Genomic DNA, 24,888 nt, shown 5'->3' on the forward strand with positions numbered 1-24,888 from the left:
ATTTGGTGTTCTTGTCGGAGCAGTGTCTGACCTCAAATTGGTGGACCTGTCCTTGGTCCCCTTGTCATGGTTGGTGGCAATGAGTTTCTCAAAAGCTGCACCCCCCCCCCACATGAAGGCAGGACCAATTAGATTGGTCCGCCCATTGACTAATAGACCAGAATGGGTTCCAGAAGGAGTTGGAGATTATAACTGCAGATCTATTGTGCAGTCCAGCCGAGTTCTTTGTCACTGTTAGGAATAGGAAGGTGACTGAGGCTCTGGATAGGATTGCTCCCTTGCGACTTCTCCTCACCCGTAGACCTCTCTGTGCCCCGTGGTATACAGAGGAACTGACAGAGATGAAATGCATGAGGAGTCATCTAGAGCACCGCTGGCAGAAGACAGATGAACTTATTGAACCCGGGTAAGAGCTGCTACTAAGGCCTACCTCATGGTGATTCGTGCAGCAAAGTGTAAATACTTCTCCACACTAATTGCGTCTGCAGATAATTGCCCAGCAACCCTCTTTAAAGTGAGCCTCTTCCTCCTGGGGAAGGAGGAGATTGAGGTTCACATGAAGGGGCATGCTGAGGAATTTGCAGATTTTCCGGAAGACAAAATTGCTCAACTTCATTCCAAGTTAGATACTGGCATGGTTGCTGGTCCAATGGAAGCTCCTAAGGCAGGTTCTTGGCCTGTTATCTGGGAACTGTTTGATCATGTTGTTCCTGAGGAAATGGACAGGATCCTACGGAGTATGAGTGCAAACACCTGTGTTTTAGACCATGTCCCTCCTAGTTTGTGAAAGCTTCCCAGGAGGTGACAGGTGGGTGGACTCTGGCAGTGATTAATGCTTCCCTACAGGAGGGGATGGTGCTCCAGCACTTTAAGGAGGCTGTGGTCCGCCCTCTTCTTAAGAAGCCATCGCTGGACTCCATCTGGTAGGATAATTTACCTGTCTCCAATCTTCCCTTTTGGGGATACTCAGCTGTATATCTCAACCTGTGGTGAGTCAAATGTTGCTGTGTCCTCCCTCTCGCAGTGCTTGGAGGCTATTAGGGGATGGATGGGGAACAATGGGTTGAAACTAAACCCTTGAAAGACCAAGTGGCTCTGGGTTTGGGGTTTGTTGGCTCAGGGAGAATTACCACCTTTGGTCTTGGATGAAGTGGCACTACCCCAAACAGGCCCTGTGCGTAATCTAAGGGTTTTCCTGGATTCATGACTCCTACTTGAAGAGCAGGTGGCAGTCAGGCCAGGAAGGGCTTTGCGCAACTGCGGGTTGTGCACCAATTACGCCCTTTCCTGGACCAACAATCCCTAATCACAGTCACTCATGCCCTAGTCACTTCCTGTCTTAATTATTGCAATGCACTCTACATGGAGCTGCCCTTGAAGACCACCCAGAAGCTCCAATTGGTGCAAAATGTAGTGGCCCAAATGGTTTTGTGCAGACCCTGGTGTGCACATGTATCACCTCTTTTGCGGGAGCTGCATTGGTTGCCGATTTGCTTCTGGGTGCAATTCAAGGTGCTGGTTGTCACTATTAAAGCCCTTCATGGCTTGGGACCGGTTATCTGAGGGAACGTATATTGCCAGTCAATCTACCCAACCCACCAGAGCAGGGAGACAGGGAATGCTGCAGGTCCCATCCCTGAGGGAGATACACCTGGTGGGAGCCAGAGAAGGGCCTTCTTTGTGGTGGCTCCCTCTCTCTGGAACATCATTCATCCAGAGATTAGAATGGCCTTTTCTCTAATACTCTTCCAGAAGGCACTGAAGACCTCGTTCTGCCAGCGGGCCTGAGGAACCCAGAGCAGGATGGAGCCCATCAAATGGCTCATGTGATTTACTGCTCGGGCAGCGGGGTGGGAGTTGGGGAGTTATTTTTTATTTATTTTTGTCCCCAGATTTTGTTCTAGTATACTTTATTAATTTATTTGATTCTTTTTGTTAGTTTTTATTGTTTTTTAGTTTTAAATATAGTTTTACATTCTGTAAGCCGCTTCAAGTCGTCATGGGTGAATAGGCGGCAATATAAATTAAACAAACAAACAAACAAACAAATAAATAAATACATTTTAAATGAGGTTCTGGACTAGATTTCTATTTCATTCTGAAGTAAATGAAATTTACTTAGAAAAAGTCAACAGCTGCAATCTTGTTCTTCAAAAGGCAACCTCAGCAGAGGCATAAGCATTAATCTAGAAGTATCAGCAGCAAGGCTGAGGGTAAATCTAGATCCTCCCCTCTCCCAGTACAACCTCTTAACCAATACATTACTTTGTACTGTGTGTAACCAAACTATTGTAGATAATTAATATTCAGAACGTTCAGTGGGAATAAAAGATTGGTGGGAGGGAGAGGGAAAGAGACAGAGAGAGAGAGATCCGATCTAACCTCGAAGGCTGGTGATTTTCTTTCTCTTTCTCTCTCTCCCTCACACCCCCCACCCTCTCCAAGGCAGCCACATTCCTAACCTGCTTTTGAGCTCTGTTCTCAGGCTTCATGCAAGGAAAGCATCAGAAGCATCCAAAGTCTTTCTCTCTCTCTCCCCAAACTCTGCCAGAAATGAGTCTTAACCGGTGCAGCCTCTTGGAGCAGAATGCCTTGCAGGGTCCCAAAGACTCATTTCTGGTGGAGTTTGGGGGAGAGAAAGACTTTTGCTGCTTTCTTTGCGTGCAGCCAAAAGCAGAAGAAAGAAAGAAGAGGAAGAAGCAACCCGGTGGCCAGGCAAGATCCCCCTCTGCCCTTTCCGCCCTCCCTTCACTACCTCGTGTTGTTCCCAATGCAAGTGACGCAAGCCTTGTGTTCCCATGGGCCATATGGGCAGTGCAGCCTTGTGTTCCCCCGCAGCCTGGATTAATTGCTTTGGGGTGGTGCTCTGGGGGTGACATTTCTCTACGGACCACCACAATTTTCTTGCAGACCACCAGTGGGCCACAGCCTGGATGACTGAGAATCTCCATAGACATCTGACTGGTTGAAGGCTATTTGTTCTAAGCACTTGCTGGATTTTAACATCAACCTTATTTTGTTTCTTCACTGGTATTTTTGGAGGGGGGAGGGGTTTGAAGCTTATGGAAGCTAACTGCAATTTTCTGAGTAGTGAAATTAACCTGAATGGATTTAGGTAGTCTTTGACTTATGACAATTCAGGTAGTCTTTGACTTATGACAATTGAGCCCCAAATTTATGTTGCTAAGCGAAACATTTGTTAAGTGAATTTTGCTCCATTTTACAATCTTTTTTGCCACAATTGTTAAGTGAATCACTGCAGTTCTTAAATTAGTAACCCAGTTGTTAATGTAGCTTCCCCACTGACTTTGTAAAAAAGTTACAAAAGGTGATCACATGATCTTGGGACACTGCAACTGTAATAAATATGAGTCAGCAGCCAAGTGTCTGAATTTTGATCACATGACCATGGGGATGTTGCAACAGTCGTAAGTGTGAAAACAACCTTAAGTCATTTATTCCACTGCTGTTGTAACTTTGAACGGTCACTAAATGAACTGCTGTAAGTTGAGGATTAGTTGTATTAGATTTCACTACAAGGTTTAACTCTTACAAAGTTTTGGTACAGATTTTTTTTCTTTTTGATTTTTGATGGAACGTTTTATTTTTCTTCTTTTCTTCATACCTTCAATGTGAGATTATTTTGATGTTCTCTGCGGCTATTTTGTTACATTTTTGTCTTTGAATTGTTTTTTTCTTTGCTTGTGTAAACCCGATAAAGGAAAGTTTGCTGCATATTTAAAAATGCAAATAATGCACCAGATTAAAGATAAAACCTGGTAGGAAGGCTTTGAAAAAATCTTTTTAATTTACAAGCTCAAATTGAAAACTTTGGTTAAAAGTTTGATAAAATTACCGCGGTTTCAAATCAACTTAAAGAGGATACCCAGATGCAAACCATTGTAGCTACGCAAGACTTAAAATTGGATGGACTGGAATCTAAATCCTGGAAGATTTGAAAAAGAAGCAGTTTAGCAGGAAAACAGAAGGCATGTTGCAGAAAACTGAAGGAGATCTGGATTATACAGACTTACAATTGGCAGATTGGATAAGTGATTAATCGGACTCTCTTAAGAAGATGGACTTTTTATACCCAACTGAAAACAATTTGGACTGGACCTTTTTGACAATTGATTTTGAAAAATGGACTTATTATATCTAACTAGATAACAGCTGAAAAAATATTTTGTATTTTGGTTCAAAGAGAGACTGTTTCAACAATGAAGATGGCAGAGGTATTTACAGCAGAGGTTTAGGATACTGGAAGATGAGATAAAATTGTTGAGAAAGTTCCCAATAAAAATCTGAAGGGAAAATTTTATTATTAAGAGCCAATTTAAGATATTTGGTCCTGGATGGATCAGATATAATGATTGTGATGATTTGTGGCATATAAGAAACTTTCTTATAGACTTTCCGTGAGTTAAATACAATAACAGATTAATAACAAAGGACTCTGAAATTTAACTTTGTTGTTGATTTACCTGTTTGTCTGTTTACATATAGTAGATAGACAATACACCAAGTTGATTGTAAATAGACTGCAAAACGGCTTTGCAAAGGGGAGTTGCAATATACAGCATTTACAGTAAGCAACGGGGGGGGGGGAGCAATATATGTATATGTGCTTTTTATCCTTTTTAATGCACATTTTAAAAATATTTTATCCATTTTTGATATTTTTTATAAAGTGTCTTTTTGAATTTGTATTTTAATTTTCTAAGTAAAATAAAAATTAAAAAATACTTCTACTTTTATGTAGAATACAAGATTAAAAATATAGATAGAAATCAAATTGCATGGCTAGTTGGCTAGACATTGGAATAATTTTATGAAAAGGGGTTGCTTAAGAAGCATTCAGAGAATCTCCATAATACTTCTGGAAAATACATCTTTCAATAGTGTGGAATTTGAGACAAAACAAAAACAAGATTTCAGTTTTGGTAGAATAGTTTCATAGATGATATTCTTTCACACATGAGATAGATAAAAAGGTTCATTTGAAAAGCCCCATCTGATAACAATTTTAATTCTGTACTTACCACCGGGTGTTAATAGTTCGGTTTCGCTTGATTTAAGATTCTGTATATGTTGAATATTTTGTACAATTCCCTCTAAGCCTATAGACAATAGCCTTCTTTGTTCATTGAGTTCTTGTATATTTTGCTCTAAAAATGAAATATATTTCATGTCAAACACAAAATATGAAAATAGGAGGGCTACCTTTTGGAAAGGAACATTATAAATAATTTTACAGGTTTGGGGAAATTGAGCATTTCAGAATACCCTTGACAATGAGGAAACTAAAAATTATTAGCTATCTTCTTTCTCTTCAGATACAGCAGAAGAGAATAAAATATACTAGCTACAATGTCTATGATTCACATAGAAACAGGCTTTTGGGATTGTCACTGGGGAGATATATAAATTTAGAAGAAATGTGGTTTTATTTTATACTATAATTAACTATTTCTGACTGTTAAGCCTTATAGAATAGAATAGAATAGAATAGAATAGAATAGAATAGAATAGAATAGAATAGAATAGAATAGAATAGAATAGAATACTTTATTGGCCAAGTGTGATTGGACATACAAGGAATTTGTCTTGGTGCAAATACTCTCAGTATACATAAAGAAATGATACATTTGTTAAGAAACAAGAATCGTAATGTACACTTAATGATAGTCATAGGGTACAATCAACACTCAAATCATACTAGGAAACAGTCAATATAAATCGTAAGGATACAAGTGACAAAGTTACAGTCCTACAATCACAAGTGGGAACGGATGGGTGATAAGGAGTGATGAGAAGATTAACAGTAATAGTAGTGCACACTTTGTAAATAATTGAACAGTGTTGAGGGAATTATTTGTTTAGCAGAGTGATGGCATTTGAGAAGAAAATGTTCTTGTGTCTGGTTGTTCTGGTGTGCAGTACTCTAGCATCGTTTTGAGGGTAGGACTTGAAACAGTTTATGTCTGGGATGTGAGGGGTCTGTAAATATTTTCACCGCCCTCTTTTTGACTCATGCAGTATACAGTCCTCAGTTGAAGGCAGGTGGGTAGTAATTGTTTTTTCTGCTGTCCTAATTATTCTCTGAAGTCTGTGTCTGTCTTGTTGGGTTGCAGAATCAAACCAGATAGTTATAGAGTGCAGATGACAGACTCAACAATTCCTCTGTAGAACTGTATCAGCAGCTCCTTGGGCAGTTTGAGCTTTCTGAGTTGGTGCAGAAAGAACATTTTTGTTGTGCTTTTTTGATAACGTTTTTGATATTAGGTGTCCATTTTAGGTCTTGTGATATAATAGAATCTAGAAATTTGAAGGTCTCTACTGTTTTTTTTTAAATAAAGTTTTATTTGGGTTTTCACACACAAAATATAAGTAAAACATCTTTTTTGAAAATAGCATGGTCCTGGGTTGAACTTCTTTATACAGACACAAAACTCAATTTCATGCTCCTTTTTGTATTCTATTCCATATCTTATACTATTTTACATTTTCTATATAGTTTTTCCCCTTTTAATTTTCTCAATTTTATTTGATTATCTCATCTCAATTCAAATCATTATATTTATACTTTTGTCTGTTCTGTTTCAATTTCATATTATCTTTTCTCATTAAACAAAATTTATCCTGTAGTTACTAATTGGAGTATGACACCTTTATATCTTTTAATTACATCCATTCATCTCTTATTTAAACTTCAATATATACCTTAAGTTTATGACCTTCAATATAATACATAATACATAACTTCCAATCGAATTCTGCTTGGTACATTCTTATAATACACACTATATTCTTTAAAAAAAGAAAGAAAGATTGTAAATATATGTAATTATAAACCCTCATTCCATTCCAGTTCAGTTCTATCATTAATAATCATTAAAATCTTAACATCTTTAACACTTCTTTTCAATTAAATATCATACTTCCTTAAAAACAGTGTGTTCAGTTCCAGATTGTTCCGGTTACACCACGAGGCAAGTTGTATAACCTCCTGTCTGTATGAAGATTCATCGTTGTCTCGAATGAGACCAATCACTGTTGTGTCATCAGCAAACTTCAGTATTTTAACAGATGGATCATTTGAGATGCAGTCATGCTATTGTCTACCAGCTTGATAGTCACATTAGGCCAGCATTCCCCAATTTTTCCTGCTTTGCGGACCAGTGGGGGGGAGGGTATGGTTCTGCATGAGCAGTGGTCAGCTCCATTTGTGCTAGCAGCAGGCAGGTGTGCCCACCACTTGTACAAATGGAGCTGCATATGTATGTGTGCATACACATCTGCTGCTCTCGCAATTGGAACCACATGCATGCATGCACTCATCCACCACTTTTGTGGTCCAGTTCCGAATGGATCACTGCCCAATACTTGGTCATGGCCCAGGGATTGGGGATCTCTGCACTATCCAAGGTATTTATGTTTCAGGTCTCACCAAATAAACAGAATTGTGACTTCTCTCTCATTATCTCAGTCCCTGGAATACCCTCCTACTGGAGTGTTTAGGACACAAATTCTTTTAGAAAACTCTAAAAACTTTTTTTTAAACAAGCCAGAAGCCACATTGATTTATGATCCCAACTGGTAGAGAACAGATTGCTATTTAAGTGCATTTCTCACCAATGCTCTCTACTAGTGGGAAATACAAACATACACACCAGTCTTTCGGTCCATCCATCCATCCATCCCTCTATGATGTGTCTTTATTCTGCACACTGCCTAAAAGTTTGATAACTTATGAAGCTAAATAAGTAAATCCCTCCTTTAACATATATAATATAATACTTTACTATAATAACAGAAAAACATTTTTTCACAGTTTTATACTGTAGTTATTGTATATTCTACAAAAGGCATTCTGATAGAGAATTGGGAATAAAAGTGATTTGGGACTAGATTGGTGGTGACCTGATATCTACAGCCTCCTTGTTCACACAAAAAAGTTTATTTATTTATTTATTTTATTTATTTTATTTTGTCAATCGCTTATAAGGTAATATAACTATGTATAAACATAGTTATGAATACATGAAATGAATACATATAAGAAAAATAAAAAGAAATAGGACAGGGACGGTAGGCACGTTGGTGCACTTATGCACGCCCCCTACAGATCTCTTAGGAAAGGGGTGAGGTCAATAGTAGACAGTCTAAGGTTAAAGTTTTTAGGTTTGGGGAAGAAACCACAGAGTCAGGTAGAGTATTCCAGACATTGACTACTCTGTTGCTGAAGTTGTATTTCCTGCAATCAAGTTTGGTGCTCTTAACCTTGAGTTTGTATCTATTGTGTGCTCTTGTATTGTTATGGTTGAAGCTGAAGTATTCATTGACAGGTAGGACATTGCAATGTATGATTTTATATACTATACTCATTGTAGAAGGCTGCATGTATGAGTTCAGCTTTACATTCGTTTAGGGTCCAGTTAATATGAGGTAGATTGAGGTCACCAAGAAAGATAAAAGCGTGTGGGCAGGATGTTGCCCATGTTAGTAATGAATTTAACTTGTTTACATGTTCGATGTCATAATCAGGGGCTCTGTAACATAGTAAGAATTGAAATGTGATATTTAAGGACAGTTCACAGACGATGGTCTCAGGAAGAGCAAGCTCTTGGGTAAATTAAATAAAGTTATATCTATATTCACCTAGCTAATCTTAAACTGACAGTTATTTCCCTTCTTTTTTTCCTAATGAATACAAAAAGAAAAGAGCATCTATGAAATAGGAAAGGACAACAGACTCCTTCCTATAAACTTTAGTTTTAAAGGCCAACAGCTATTGAAAAGTACCAGAAGAAAAACTACATTTTTTCCATTTTTCATACAACAAAGCACTAGTAGTAGTATTGGTATTTTTCTTCATTTTAGGATTGATCTGTTAAACTGCTTTTAAAATACAAAGAAATGCACCCGTATGATAGTAAATATTTATGTGCTCACACCATCAAGCCAATCTTGACTCCTGATGATTGTCTGGACAAGTTGTTGCAGTTTTCTTGGCAACATTTTTGGAAGTTGTTTGTCTCTGCCTCCTTCCTACGGCTCAGAAATTTTGATATATTTTTTTTGTGTGCAATGTCACTCAGCCTAAAATGGGATTAGAATTCCCATTTGCTGGTTTCAAGCCTAATTCTTTAACCACTATATCAAACTGGCTTTTGATAAAATTAATTATTGTAGTAATATTTTAGCCCTTTTGAATAATTAAAAATAATTTTATGATTGTTATTTTTGTTATTTATAGTTATAAATAATTACTATAACTTATTCATTATTATATCTTACAAAATACTTACCATTAATACTGCCCGGTTGAGCAACTGCAAGAGCCTGTGTTTGCTTCAAATCTTTCAGATTTGATGACAACTTTTCCAATAACAACCCTTTTTGTTCACATAGTGCTTCCAAAAGCTGTTCTGAAAAAAAAAGAAGAATAATCATCTGAGAATGCAAGATTTAGTCCTTGAGACATATATTGGCTTTAACTACAGACTTTCTCTATTTTAGAAAAGATGTCAAATCACCTTTCTCTAGATGAGAGATTTTTATGAGCTTTTTATGTTATCTCCTAGCCAGATAAGATAGGCCCAATTTTCACCCTTCCCTCCTATTATCCTGTAGCTATTAATACTTCACTCACACAAACCCACACATCAACTTACAAATTTTTCAAATTCAAATTTGGTTGGAAAATTAAATGAAATAAAATTCATGAAGATATTTTGTCTTTCCCTTTTTAACAGATTAAATTACTATTAAATCTAAAACCATATTGTTAACAGTTTTACAAAAAGAAGATGAGACACAAAGCATGTGACATTACATGAAGACATTACATGAAATTTATGCTATACTTACTTTTGGATTTTTTAACTGTTTCTTTAGTAATATCCTTCATATCTTGTAAATCTTGAATAACTGCTTCAAGACCAGCAACCAAAAGCTTTCTTTCATTTGTGAGATCAATTATTTTTTGTTCTGCAAAAAATATTTTAGTAAAAATAGAAATATACAATTTGAAAATGCCAGGGAATTAACAGTGCAAGGTACTGTTTTGAATTAACTATAATATATAAATCCATTCTCATGCCACATTTTTTTTGCATTTTTTTTCAAAAAATTATAATTTATAATTTGAATTTATGTTTATAAATTTGATTACATTAAGACTTTTCTTTTTTAACTAGCAACTTTTTATAACTAAATATAATACTGAGGTTCACTCAGAATAGAATTAATTAGGAGTTCTTCACAAAAATTGCCAAGTGATCGAGTAGACAGACAAATCAATCTTCTGTAGTATACTCGTTTTAGGAGATCCTGTAGTGTGCAATCAGAATGTAATTTTGGACTTAAGGGATGCAATTAATGAAATAATAATGCACAATCACATACAGGGCTGAGACCAAGAATTTCCCTGCATTTTGGGGGTAATTTAGATATATTGTTTTTCCATATTTTTTATACCAATGTACAGAAACGTATGGAAATAATTTTCAGAAATCATGGTACTAGTAAGTTCCAGAAACTATAAAAGGCTAATTTATCAGATGCATCCAGTCAAATTCAGCAGCCAAGGGCTACCAAATCCTATTCTATACCAACCATTTATGCTGCTTGGATGAGTAACTACAACAGTCTGTGTTTCTTGAAGGTTGTTTAAATTTAACTCCAAACGTTCCAAAAACATTTGCTTCTTCTGATAAAGTGTTCCCAAATCCTTTTCTAAAAAATAACGATTAAAAAAAGAAGCAGTTTGGAATGTAAATTTTATTTTGTGATTACAATGATCTTAAATATTATGCACTGTGAAAAATAACTTATAAAACTACACACACACACACACACGTACAATACAATACACATAACGGGCCCTTGGTGCTCTCTGAACTTGTTTGTTTTCTTGTAGACTTTAATTCTAATTTTCTGAGATTGTGGATTTGGGGTTTTCATGAGCTGTAAGCCATAATCATCTCAATTAGGACACATCACGGCTTGAACTATCTTGCTTTGCATGTAATGAGTCTATCTCATATATTAGTTTTACCTTTTAAGTTGCATTACTGAAATAAATGAACTTTTGCACGATATTCTAATTTTTCGAGTTTCACCTGTATGTATCACCTTGCAGAAGCCAATTTACTTCTAGTTACAATTCAAGAGGCTGGTTGTCACCTTTAAAACTCTACATGGCCTGTGGCCAGGTTATTTCAAGAACCATGTCCACTTGTCTTACCAAAGTTGGGAGGCAAAGTTTATTAAGAGTACCCTCTCTTAAGGAATTCCATTTGGTAGGACCAAGGAGGGCCTTCTCTGTAGTGGCTTCCCCTCTATGGTTCCCTGCGAAAATAAATTTGCCCCCCACTTTGAGACTTTCAAAAGGCCCTGAACATACGGTTTTGTCACTAGGGAGTGACAACAATGAATTTTGTATTGAGGGTTTTATTAGCCACTCAAAGTGAATGAGTTGAGCGGTTATATAAATTTTCTTGATAAATAAATAAATGAAGAAGCATATGAATTATGTTTGCTTCTTGATACAGTACATTTTATTGTCCTTATAATAATCTTTTCTTCATGTTATCTTGAGATAAGATGGCCTATAAATTTTCTTGATAAATAAATAAATAAATGTTTTTAACCATTATATGAGCCATGGTGGCGCAGTGGTTAGAGCGCAGTACTGCAGGCTACTTCTGCTGACTGCCAGTTGCCAGCAATTTGGCAGTTCAGATCTCACCAGGCTCAAGTTTGACTCAGCCTTTCATCCTTTCGAGGTAGGTAAAATGAGGACCCAAATTGTTAGGGGCAATATGCTGACTTTGTAAAACCGCTTAGAGAGGGCTGGAAAGCACTGTAATCGGTATATAAATCTAAGTGCTATTGCTAATGCTATTAGTCCTTTAGAATTGATTGTCAAATGGTGGATCATTATTTATTATTATTTAATCAATTTATATGGTTATTTTCAGATAGTTACAAATAATGTAAAGGTTTTTTTAAAAATAATCATTCTGATCATTATCCCAATTAAAAAAAATCCAAGTAATATAAAGAAAGGAATATGAAGGTGTTATTAGAATGACAAAACATGCATTGTGACATTACATGCTCTGCCCTTTAGATATGAACAGAATAGAATAGAACACTTTATTGGCCAAGTGTGATTGGACACACAAGGAATTTGTCTTGGTGTAAATACTCTCGGTATACATAAAGAAAAGGTACATTTGTTAAGAATATGTGTATGGGAACATCAATATCTATATATTTCTATCTCTATCTCTATATCTATCTATCTATCTATCTATCTATCTATCTATCTATCTATCTATCTATCTATCTATCTATCTATCTATCTATCTATCTAAAAGGAATGAAATTCCTTTCATGAGGCAAGTTGTGTTATCTGTCCTAGGGATACCCATGGATTTAAGCGTATTTCTTTTCTTACTCACCAACATATTTGATAACTCCTCCTGTTTGTGAAATATAACTTTTTGTATCATCTATATCTTCCACAACTGCTTCCAGGTTTTCAATTAAAACCTTTCTTTGCTCGTGTAATTCCTCCATCTTTTTTTCTAGATAAAAAATGTAAAGCTTTTCATTAAAAATATACTTACAAGAGATATTAAGATAATCTTTAATATTATCCAATCTTAAGTAATATTAACACAGATTTTAAACCTTCAGAGGAAGATATCTTTATGAAGTGACTGCATTAATCATTTTATAGAATTAGATCCAGATAAACTTTTATCCCCACCTATATGGAAGCAATGTTGAACAGAATGGGGTTTTTAAAAATATATAGGAATGTTTTCAGACGACTATTTCAACTGTTCTACCTTTAACAATGAATTTTATAGTCTAGGGGCTGCAGGTCTTTCCTGTTCATATTTTCCATGGTTTCTTCTGGCTGTCTTTTTAAGCACAAAAATCTATGTGGTCTTTGATGTATAGGGTTAAGAGCAGCCAATTTGATAAATTATTACATTTAACTAATTATTAACTAATTATTACATTTAAAAACATTTTCATGTTTTTCTTACTTTGTTATAACAAATAAGCAGAAACACAATTCCAGTTAATATTAAATCATTTTCACTGATTCAGACATATAATTCTGCTGTCCAGTAGCAGGCCTGCAAAATGTATCCTTTCAGGATTAAAAATCAAAGTGATAATGACATATGATGGTCAAGGGCTAAGAACAAATAATGGCTCAACAGATCTTGCAGAGATAGTCTTCATAAAAAGGACTGCAAACGATGCAGTAGAATATTATCATAATTCTAATCGTTACAGAAACATGCTACATCATATTAGAAAATGAAAAGAGGTATATTTCAGCTGGGAAAACATTGTAAAAAACCATGCAGACTTTTTATGGTATAGGATAAGAAACAAAGAGGTGTGCATCTCTCTGGAATGGAGTGTTTCCAGGAAGAAAAAAATACCACCATTCTTAGGAATTCAGAATATACAGAGCATTCTCCAGACTTAACAAAGAATCAGGACTAATTAGGGAGCAAATCAACTGGTGTTCTAGGTGAAATATGACATTTTAGTCAATTGACCTCTTATGGGAGTTAAGAGAAAGCTAATGTCTATTCTCAATAGACAAAAAGCTTACAAGATTTCAAATGAATCATTTTAATGAATGAGAAACAGTTTTATCGAAGACTAAAGAATTATTAATCGTGTGGCAATTTATAGATAAGTGAATTAATTTTATTCATAAACATATGGCAATTCTGTGATCTAAGATGATGAAAATAATTATCACTGCAGATAATTCTTGTATAGATTAACTGAAAGATGAAACACAAAAAAGTTTTAACTAAGTTTTGAATTATGTTAAACTGAATTTGATAACCTAGGGAATTTTAAGGGAAATATACAATAAGATTATATTAAATTGCATTCAACTTGATATTTTCTATGCCCAGAAAACAAGAATTTTATATACATTATAAGCTGAAGAAGTTATCTTCTCTAGAAAGAGTGCAGAGAAGAGTAACAAAGATGATTAGGGGACTGGAGGCTAAAACTTATAAAGAATGGTTGCTGGAATTAGATATGTCTAGTTTGATGAAAAGAAGGACTAAGGGTGACATGATAGCAGTGTTACAGTCTCATGGGCTGCCACAAAGAAGAGGGAGTCAAGCTATTCTCCAAAGCACCTTAAGGACAGGACAAGAAGCAATGGGTGGAAACTAATCAAGGAGAGAAGCAACTTAGAACTAAGGAGAAATTTCTGACTTAGAACAATTAATCAACTTGCCTCCAGAAGCTGTAAATGCTCCAACACTGGAAGTTTTAAAGAAGAGATTGGATAACTATTTGTCTGAAATGGTATAGAGTTTCCTGTCTAAGCAGGGGGTTGGACTAGAAGACCCCCAAGTACCCTTCCAACTCTGTTATTCTATATTTTTTTCTATATCAATTTTCTTTAGTTTATAGACTGCCAAATAATATCAATAGAACCAAACAGATTTCAAGAAGAATGTTCTCATATTTTAATTAGAAATAAAATATGAATTATCACATATATACCAGTAGTATTATCTGGTTCCATAGCCTGGATTTCTTCTTGTAGTTCCAGATTTGATTCCAAATGTTCTAATAAAAGCTTCTTCCATGCATGTAATTTATGCAGTTTTATTTCTACAAACAATAATGCTTTACAGTTATTTTTGAAAATTGTTTCATATGTTTATCATCAAAATCTGTAATTAAAAACTTGATTTCTCACATATTTTTATTATGCCTATTTACCACTATCTGATCAAACCAAGGCTGATTACAAGAAATTTAAAACTAAAATAACACAATTTCAAAATGGCTTCCTCTGTTGGAAATTCTCAATCATCCAGGTCATGTTTGTCCAAAACATGCTTTCTCTGTGATCACCAATTTTCACAACAAAAACATTTTAAAAATCCCTTAGAAAGAAAAAAGGATTAACAAACAAACCTCTAAAGTAAATTTGCATTAGCACCAAATGTTTTTTGTAATAATAAAACTTTTTTCAAAACTTTTCAAAAATTCAGTGAAGAGATCAACCAAAACTCATTGGGTGAGCTGTTCCACAATGTTGATGTCAAAGAAAATATGAACTTCTTGTATGTTGCAGCTCTAAGCATTCTCTCCAGAGATGATCTTACACTAAAGGCTGAATTTATCCCAGAGAAATAATATTAAAGATAAGTAAAATGGAAGCATATAGAGATTTATAAGCAGTTGTGTCAGGAAAGTTATTAGTAAACAAAGGAGTGAATTCAGCCCACAAGTTACATTGCTGAAGTGGCCTGCTTCCATCAGCAGCTGGGTCATCAAATTCCAGACCAAAATCAGCTTGGATCATCTTCAAAAGTATCCCTGCATAGTGGCAGATTAAGGCTCACTGGTGCCCTAAGCACTGACAAATCTTGGTGCCCCCCTCCTTTGTACACACTGTACAAACAAAGCCATGCTTAGGCTACATAATAGTTTTTGGGCCTGGTGCCCTTTGGGCCTGGTGCCCTAAGCATGTGCTTGGTCTGCTTAATGGTTAATATACCACTGGTATTATAGTACTCCAATCATGTGGTAATAAAAGCATGAATCTCTGCAATTAGGGCCTTCCAATCTCACAAAGCTTCAAGTGGCATATCAACAAAAGCTGGGCAAAAGCTATCCAAGCCAGTGCCTCCATTTTCTGATCAAGAAGGAGCCTGAGTCCAGGAGAACCACCCTCCCTCTAGTTGTAAGTATCTTGCCTCAGAGAGAATATGACCCAATTTCAAATGAATGTAAAATAACAGGAAACAATCAGCTGTCTCTATTGGGGAAGAGAATAAGATCAAACTTATTTTGAATTTTAGATACAAAAGGGGTAGATTGAATATTTTATTCACTTGAAAGGCTACTCTTATATTAATCCTGAGAAATTGCAAGTAATGTTCATGAACTTTGGCTTCCACAACAATTTTATTTGCAATACCTACACAAGTCAATTCCCTGCAACTATAAGAGGTATTTTTTGCTATATCAAACCCCGAGAGAGAATTTATGAAAGACACCATCCTACCACTTTAAGAAATATATAATTTGTATTAGGGAATACTGCTGAAATTCTTGTAATTCTAGCCATTTCATTTCAATCCAGCTTGCTTACAGGATTCTACATTATTATTATTATTATTTTGGGGGGGGGGAATTACATTTGTTTAAATTAAATAAACTCATTGTACCAACAGTTGTACTGACTTCTGAAAAGCAGAATCCCAAGTGACCTTGCAAGATGTAGTCTTTGTTATCTTATCAGGTGTTATCAACAATATAAGTAATTTTATCTGCAAAATATTTTGCAATCAAGCAACAATGGCTTAAAGGAGGTTTTTTTCTGTTGACTCCTTTTCAGAAGGGAGCAAGCCTATTGGATGAGAATCTGAGTACCAAATTAGAGTGGCATACAGAACAGTAGTGAGTGACTGCTTTATTCCATGCTGCCACCATTGAAAAATATGCAGGTGCCGATATATAGGCATTTATTTTCCACTTACCCTCAGATCTTCTCATTAAGGCTTCTTCTGAGACATGATCTTCTATTTTTTGTATATCATGTACAGTTGCTTCTAGTTCTACACTTAAATGTCTTCTTTGCTCATTTAATTCTTGTAGTCTATGTGCTAAAAATAATTTCAGGCCAAATAAAAACAATAATATATATATTCTGCAATAATTATCTTAAGTATAACTGCATACAATATTATTTAGCTATTTTATTCTAAATGGATTTAGATAATACTTTCTGAATACATATCTGATTTATACATTTCTAACTAATTTGACAACAGCTGTAAATAGTGATTCATTCATTTATTCCACCTCTGTAGAAGCCGTTCAATTAAATATTAATATTCAAACTTTTGTAAAGGTGTTATTACCAACAGAATACATATTTTGATAAACAGATATGTCTTTTCAAAATTCTGGCTTCCAAAATGACTAATTCCATCTTTTGAGCCATCTAAAAACAAGCAGTCATCTTTGTAGGCATTCATATAAGTACTGCAGTTCAAGATATTATCAGAAAAGATGTGAGATCTGTTTGCTTATTAGCTCCTATTCAGTTGTTTTTGGATAAGAAGCAAATAATCCTGCAGCTATTTTAGTACAATTATCTTAAAATTATTATTTTGTTTTGTTTGTACTTAATATTTTTATACTCAGTAAGGAATTTCCTGCATTTTTGAGAAATCAAGTGCTGATTTTATTATTCTGTAATATTTGGAATTATAGAATGCAAGCGGTTGCAATCTTATGGAGATTATATAATCTAATGCTACACCCAGTTTACAAATCCACTATGACAGCATCTCTCACAGATAACTAAGGCAATATGTTCCAGTATAGATAACTTTATCATCAGAATTTTTTTATGATGTCCAACTGAAGTCTACTTATTTGTGATTTCAGTACATTATTTCTTGTGCTGAAAGCCTCTGAACAACTTTGCTCCACTTTTTACATGATAATATTTTGTCTGCTTGAAGGCAACTATTGTTCCTTTCTGCATTCCGATCTTTTCCAACTAAACAGATCCAACACAACTAAATATTTCTAATCATTTTTTCCATCCAATTCTCTTTTCATCTTGGTTGCTAGATTGATTTATATATATTAGAATATATAGGCATTGACCTAATCTCAAGATTCATTATAGAAGATTTGGGATGATTTTTTCTACATTCAAAATGTTTAATCAAAACAGTGACTAATTGGGCACTGCCACTGAAGATAAGGCATAGCATTTTTGTATACACTACAATCTTAAATAATTGCCCATTTTATAATACAGTCTCACCTGAGTGAAATACCACTCTATACATCAAATTTGAATGATCAAGAAATGAGAGAAGAAAATGAGCCACGAAATAAAAGCTACTTCCACAATTTTCTAATTTCTAACAAAAGTTGAATATGGACTGGAAATAAAAGCCATTAATATTATTTTTGAAATAATAATTGCTGCAATTATTATGCAAATTGCTGCAAAGTCTGTTAATTCAGTTTGCACTCACTGAATATTTTTCTCTAATAATGTAAATTGTCTTACTCCAGAAAACATCAAAACTGTGTTTCAAATCTGTGTACCTAATTTCTGTTTGTCACCCATTGATAACACCTCTTTTATTTAAATATCTGGGGAACTCTGATAATTGTTAAATAAAAAATATCAAAATTAAACTTATTTCTCTAAAAGTAGCAAAATTTGCCTACATTATTTGTAAGCTTTGTCCACAAATGGTTGCTAACAGTTCTTGTTAGTGGACAGCTGTTCATTTTATTGATTTTATTTTTTATTGGTCAATGACAATGACAGAAAAAAATAAAGTTCTGAAGTTTTGATAATGTATAATGTAATCTTACGTATTGTCACACAGTCACCAGACTGAATTTGGCATTTTTTAGCTAGATATCAAGTCGGGGTGAGATTCTACCGGTTCGGTCCGGTTCTATAGAACTGGTAGCTCCGAAGAGCAGCTGACACTGAACCGGTTCACTGGGACAAGGTTTTGGTCTGCTGGTTGGCCCACCCACCCGCCCGGGCTCTAGGCTGTCCTTTAGTGGCTGTGTTTTCCTCCTCAGCTGCTTTGCGCGACACAGCTGAGTGCCGCTTGTCAGCTGGAGAAGGTAAATGCTTGCTGGAACCAATAGTGCGCATGCACATGCAGCACATGTTTGACACGCATGTGCGCCCTCCCCATGCCAGTTGAATCCCACCCCTGTATCAAGTCCTTTCTAAGGACTGGGATAGACAGATGCTGCTATTTGATATTAGAGCTTAGAGTAGGATGTTTGCTGTTCTGAGTAAATCTGCTTGCTGCAATATATACTACTACTACTATTATTCATACTGCTTTAATCCTCCTGACTCCAAGCAGTTTACAGCAAAAAGACACAATGCAATATATCTGACAAACAATTTTTATTTATAAATGATGAAAGTGTGAAAAACACTACATACATACCACTGACAGTGCCTGGTTGACTAATTTCAAGAGCTTCTTTTAATTCTTTCTCCTTAGATTCCAGATTTTCTAGCAAGTGTTCTTTCTTCTCAAATAGTTCACATAATTCTTCTTCTGAAAAAAAAAAACAATTTTATAATGAGCAACTGAAAAAAATAGCTTAAAATGTCCTTACTATTTATTATATTGTATCACAATAAACAAACAATTGATTTTTCTACTTAAGGAAATAATATTTTTAAAAAAAACCCAAAGCAGACCATAGAATGTGAAATGTATCATTACCTGCCAAGATCCATAAGAGATTACATATTACTTTATCAATGTATGTCCCATGGAAAGCAAATAATAATACAATTATTCAAAAAGAGAGTACAACACCCCCCCACCCACCCCACTTTTCTATGTCTTCATAATTACATATTACCAGAATTAGCATTACGGTAACCAAATTATCTACAGTTCTTAAAGACAGAACCTTATTTATTAAAATTGTATCTGCTCACAGTTTTGAAATTATGTTATTTAGAATCATGCTGTTGTTATGGCCATCATTGTTCTAATGTCACCAATGTTCAATAAAACTGATTTGGTAGTGCAGAGTATGCAGCATGAAAACAAATGGAACAGAAGGAATTTCCCCTCAGGTGCAGCCACAGCATGTAACAAAGAATCTGTCAAATAACAGTGCCACCATCACTGCATTCTTAGACAAACCATACTTTGTTTATTCGATTTCTATGGAACATCCAGTTGGCCAGATTTAAAACACCACAGTTTTTTTCCCCAAATTCCCTTTTTTCAGTTCTGATCTATAATTACAATTTTGCAATAAATGTAGGTGATCTTTTAAATGGAGCAGAGCCTTCATAAAGCATTTTTTGTTTCATTCACATTTAATTCAAACATGTTTACTTTTGAAGATAAATTATTGAATAGTTTTCCTAGAGTAGCCTCTATAAGATTGCTCTTATCGACTTCCAGTGGTGCTTCCGTCAACAACGGTTCAGAGACCACGATCGTGCGTTGCTCTGATCCGTGTTTCCCTTGTCGGAAGGGTCCTAAAGGGACCGGTGTCATCCTGACCCACCTCAGACGGGTGGGTGAAGAGGAGGTGACCGCCAGCTGGGTTGAGGGGAACTGCATCTCCCCTCCCTGGCTAGGTATTACTCCCCTGGAAGACAGGGAAAAACGGCAGTCTAAAATGGCTGCCCTGAAGACAAAAAGCTGCCGGGACCTAAGTTTTGTGCTGGAGCGGTGAAGTGGTAAGTGACGTGTAACCAGTTAAAAGAACTTGATTTTTTCTCAACAACCCCGAGAAGTAGAAAGAAAGTGCCCTCGCATAAGAGTAACACAGTGGTGAACAGAAAATAAGAGGAAAATACAAGATAAACAAAATTGGAGCATAAAAAGCTACAATGAAATTAGATACTAAACTTGAATAATATAAATTGGCATTAATTAGGCATTGGATTAAATGCTGAACCTGCTTGGAATTGGTTAATATTAAGAAAATTAATCATGGAAATGATTGGAAATTAATGTCTAATATCATTAAAAGAGAAAAGAACTTTGAAAAGTGGAAAGTGATACAGACCGCCATCTAATGGTTAAAGACTTTTTTCCCCTGCAAAATTATATAGAAATTTACTGGACTTATAACTGTTACGAAATAAAAGACAAATAAAATAATAACCCCAGAAATTTAGAAATAAGGGAGAGAAATTCTGCCAGGAGGATATATAAATGCAATTCCCTGGGACTGTTGGGTGTTGAATGTGATAAAGAGACAGAAGGATTAACAAAAGAACCAAAGATAAAAGGAGACTTTTGGCAAGGATTGCAATAAAAGACTTTGAATATTAATAATTTAACTGATTATAAAAATGGAAGAAATAAGCAAAGACGTTAAGTTGGAACTACAAATGGTAAAAGGAATGTTGAAAGAAAGAAGGGAATTACTGGAAATACTGGAAAAGAAAATAATGGCGATGGCAGAAGAACAAAGAAATTCCAGTGAGGCGGAATCAAAGGAAGAAGAAAGAGACTCAGATAGACATGGAGAACAAGAGACATTGCCAAAAGACACTAAAGGAATTAAAACTATGATATTGATGATAGAGTCAATAAATAAAAGAGAAAACGCTCACAGGATTAAACAGAAGAAGAAGAAGAAACTATACAAGAAGAAATTTCAAAAAGAGAACAGGAAGGGGGGAGAAGATGTGTGAAATGTTAGAAGGAAAGAAGGAAGACCAGGGAAATTTAGAAAAGGGAAAGTTGGCTAAAATTGAAAGAAACAATAAAGCCAAAAAATTTAGAGATAAGTGTTAGGGATTCTATAAGGGGGATACCACATGGAATATATATTGGTGTTTAGCTTAAAACTTACTGGGAAATATTTTAGGAATGTGTAATTACATATCTATCTATCTATCTATCTATCTATCTATCTATCTATCTATCTATCTATCTATCTATCTATCTATCTAGATAGATAGATAGATAGATAGATAGATAGATAGATAGATAGATAGATAGATAGATAGATAGATCTTTGGTTATTCAGGTTTTCCCGCGTAAGATTCAAAGTATCTAGGCAACGTTTCGATGAAGTCTCATTCATCATCTTCAGGCTTGCTTCTTCGGCTCTGTGCTTCTCAGAGTGATGTGAGCTTTCAGCTGCTTCTTCCTTCTAACTGCCAGTGGGGGTGTGACTTGACTGGGTGGGGACTTGGCTGCGTTCCGATTGGGTGGGGGTGTGTTCTCATTGGTTGGAGGCTTGGCTGTGTTCTGATTGGTTGGGGGCTGGCCGTGTTCTGATTGGCTGGAGCGTGCTCTGTTCAGGTGGGGGCTTGGCCGTGCTCAGGCTAGTCCCAGCTGCTGGGGATTTGAGCTGGTGAGCTGGGATCTTGCTGTTTGGCTTTGAGTTCGTGGTTGTGCCACATCTTCATGGTGGGGTCAGCCCCACCCAGTCAAGTCACACCCCACTGGCAGTTAGAAGGAAGAAGCAGCTGAAAGCTCACATCACTCTGAGAAGCACAGAGCGAAGAAGCAAGCCTGAAGATGATGAATGAGACTTCATCGAAACGTTGCCTAGATACTTTGAATCTTACGCGGGAGAAAACCCGAATAACCAAAGATCCACATACAAATACCCGCGAGAACCTCAGAAAAATATATATATATATATATATATATATATATATATATATATATATATATATATATATATATATATATATATATATATATATATATTTGTTTTCTTAAGTTTTGCATGGTACTATGTATGGTGTTCGGCTTGGTTGGCTATTTTCCCACGTCATTGTAGTTCTTTAAAGTTGTAGCAACGTTTCTGCAGAATCTCATCTGCCATCATCAGGCTTCTGTATTGTGTCCGTCTGTGGGTCAGACTTTTACAGTGGTTTCAGATTTAAATTTGGGGCAGCCTATTGCTGTGCCAGAATGGTTTTTCTTCATCCTGATTGGTTGGGAGTCTTGGTCTGTGTTTATTGGTCTCGGAGTTTGCTGTGTTCTGCTTGATGGGTGTTTCTGATATCTTCTGTCTGTTTTTTGGCTCTTTTTGTATCTTGATTGGCTGGCAGCATTGTGTTACTTTAATGGAGGTCTTTAGTGCAGCTTGGCGGGTAAATGGACGGCTATCATTAGTTAGGAAGCTGGGTTTCATCTGGGTGCCTGGTTGGGGTGTGTTTGAGCTGGAGGTATCAGGGGGATCTGTTTGTGCCCAGGTGTTTGCCTGGCTTGTGGTGTGGAGATTTTTTTGTTTGTGAGTGCAGGCTTCCAAATGATTGACAGCCTGGTGGAATCATCTCTTCTGTTCATGCTTTCTGGTCTTTTTCAATCTCTATGGCTTCTCTGATGACTCTGTGGCTAGGGTTTTCCATAGTGGCCAGGGTTTTGGTGCCATTGAAGTTGATGCTATGACCTGTAGCTTCCATGTGTTGGACTAGTGAGGAAGTGTGTTCCAGCTTTTTGACTGCATTTTTGTGTTCATCCAGGCGGGTACTTATTCTTCTATTGGTCTGTCCAATGTATGTGGCCGGGCATGATGCACAGGGGACTTCGTGTACGCCTTGGTTTTCCAGGTCAATTTTATCTTTGGGGTTGCTAAGGATGGCTGCTATTTTTCTGTCTGTTTTGAAGGCAGTCCTGATGTGATGTCTGTGTAGTACCTTACTAATTTTGTCTGTAGTACTATATATATGTATGTAGTATATATATATATATATATATATATATATATATATATATATATATATATATATATATATATATATATATATATATATATATATATATATATATGAATATGAACTGTATATAAAATGTGTTGTTATGAACCCTTTTCTTTTTGGAGGATTAAAACAAGGGAATTAAATGAATTTAAAAAATATGATTATTAATGATTATAAGTAAAGTGAAGATAAAATGAGAGATATTAAGAAGTTATTTTAGTGATTTAATGGAGAGAATATATACAGATGACAACATATACAGTTGATTATTTAATGGATATTAGGATTATATAATGAGAATATTTTATTATGATTAAAGTAGGTGAATGGAAAATGCCATATGGATCCTAAATATATTATATTTTATTATATTTTTACTCTTCTCAGATCATTTATTATATATCGGCTTAGAGAAAACTAAGAATAATAATGATGAGTAATGTAAAATAAAATAGGTGGTAAGCTGAAAATGGAAATAATAGGGGATAAAGATTTGAAAACTTATGTATAGATGGAATGATATTGATACTGAATCTATGAACTGAAATATAAAATGTAAATTTATTTAAAGATGAGTGAAATGGATAATAATATGAGTTAATATTATATAAGATTAATGGAAATGAAAGAGTGACTATGTACAAGTGTTATAATCTGGAAACACATTGCTCACGTGAAAAGATGTATAAAATTTAAAAAATAAACTTTTGGAAAAAAAAAAGATTGATGTTATCTTTTTTCACTTCATAGGCTTTATTTTCCAGTGTTCTACCACTGGTCATCATACTGAATCATAGTGTTCTAGCATGTAAACCTATCATTACTGGCATGTGTTAAAGCAGCACTTATGGGTTAAAAAAAAGCAAAAAAGAACATATGATAAATATATTCTCAATGGACAGTCATATGTAGAGTAATTTGTCTTTGGGAGAAACTATTAGAAGATAATTCTTAATACAGAATTTCACATCCCAAAATGTGAAAGTCATCATTTCCAGAAAATGACTAAATAATGAGATGATTAGATTTCAAGGTCAGTCTTTAACAGATAATAACTTCTGAAATTGATGTAGATTTGAAGGTATCTTTGTATGTAGTAAGTCTTGAAAATTCATTACAAATTCTTTTCAATAGGAGGAAACTGTGAGACAATAACAATAGCAACTTCATTGCTATCATCATCAATATCATTTCATTTGATTATGTATGCAGTTTGCAAAAGGGTAACAAAAATTGTTAAGGAAAATGTTTAATAGAAATCTAATTGAAGGAATATGAGAGGTAATTGTGCGCAAAATTTGAGTACAATATGAGTTTCTGCTTGATATAAGCTGTACCAATAAGAAGTTGAATATATGAATGTGAGAAAGTTAGTATACTGTACATTTATTGACAAGGAAGCATACGATAAAGCATACGATAAAGTGAATAATTATGGAATCTTTGTACAAGTTGTAAGTAAAGACTGAATGCGGTAAGAGAGGTATAATTTGGAAGAAAAGCTTGTTAATTTATTTACTTACTTATTTATATGCCATCTTTATTATTTTTATAAATAAATCAAGATTGTGAACATACTGAATACTTTT

General features: G+C 35.1%; 1 protein-coding gene across 1 annotated transcript in view; it reads right to left on the reverse strand.

The window, feature by feature from the left end:
• Window positions 1-24,888, reverse strand: part of CCDC7 (coiled-coil domain containing 7) — a 234,359-nt gene that overhangs the window by 40,547 nt on the left and 168,924 nt on the right. The window contains exons 48-55 of the mRNA XM_087947956.1: window positions 19,041-19,154; window positions 16,569-16,694; window positions 14,578-14,688; window positions 12,474-12,599; window positions 10,621-10,740; window positions 9,874-9,993; window positions 9,312-9,431; window positions 5,043-5,168 (exon numbers count right to left, since the gene is read on the reverse strand). Coding sequence (XP_087804082.1) covers window positions 5,043-5,168; window positions 9,312-9,431; window positions 9,874-9,993; window positions 10,621-10,740; window positions 12,474-12,599; window positions 14,578-14,688; window positions 16,569-16,694; window positions 19,041-19,154 — 963 coding nt within the window. The remainder of the gene's footprint in view (window positions 1-5,042; window positions 5,169-9,311; window positions 9,432-9,873; window positions 9,994-10,620; window positions 10,741-12,473; window positions 12,600-14,577; window positions 14,689-16,568; window positions 16,695-19,040; window positions 19,155-24,888) is intronic.

The sequence above is a fragment of the Notechis scutatus genome, chromosome Z, assembly GCF_049901735.1.
Source record: "Notechis scutatus isolate UNSWTSFEM ecotype Mainland chromosome Z, rNotScu1.2, whole genome shotgun sequence".
NCBI classification, from domain to species: Eukaryota; Metazoa; Chordata; class Lepidosauria; order Squamata; family Elapidae; genus Notechis; species Notechis scutatus.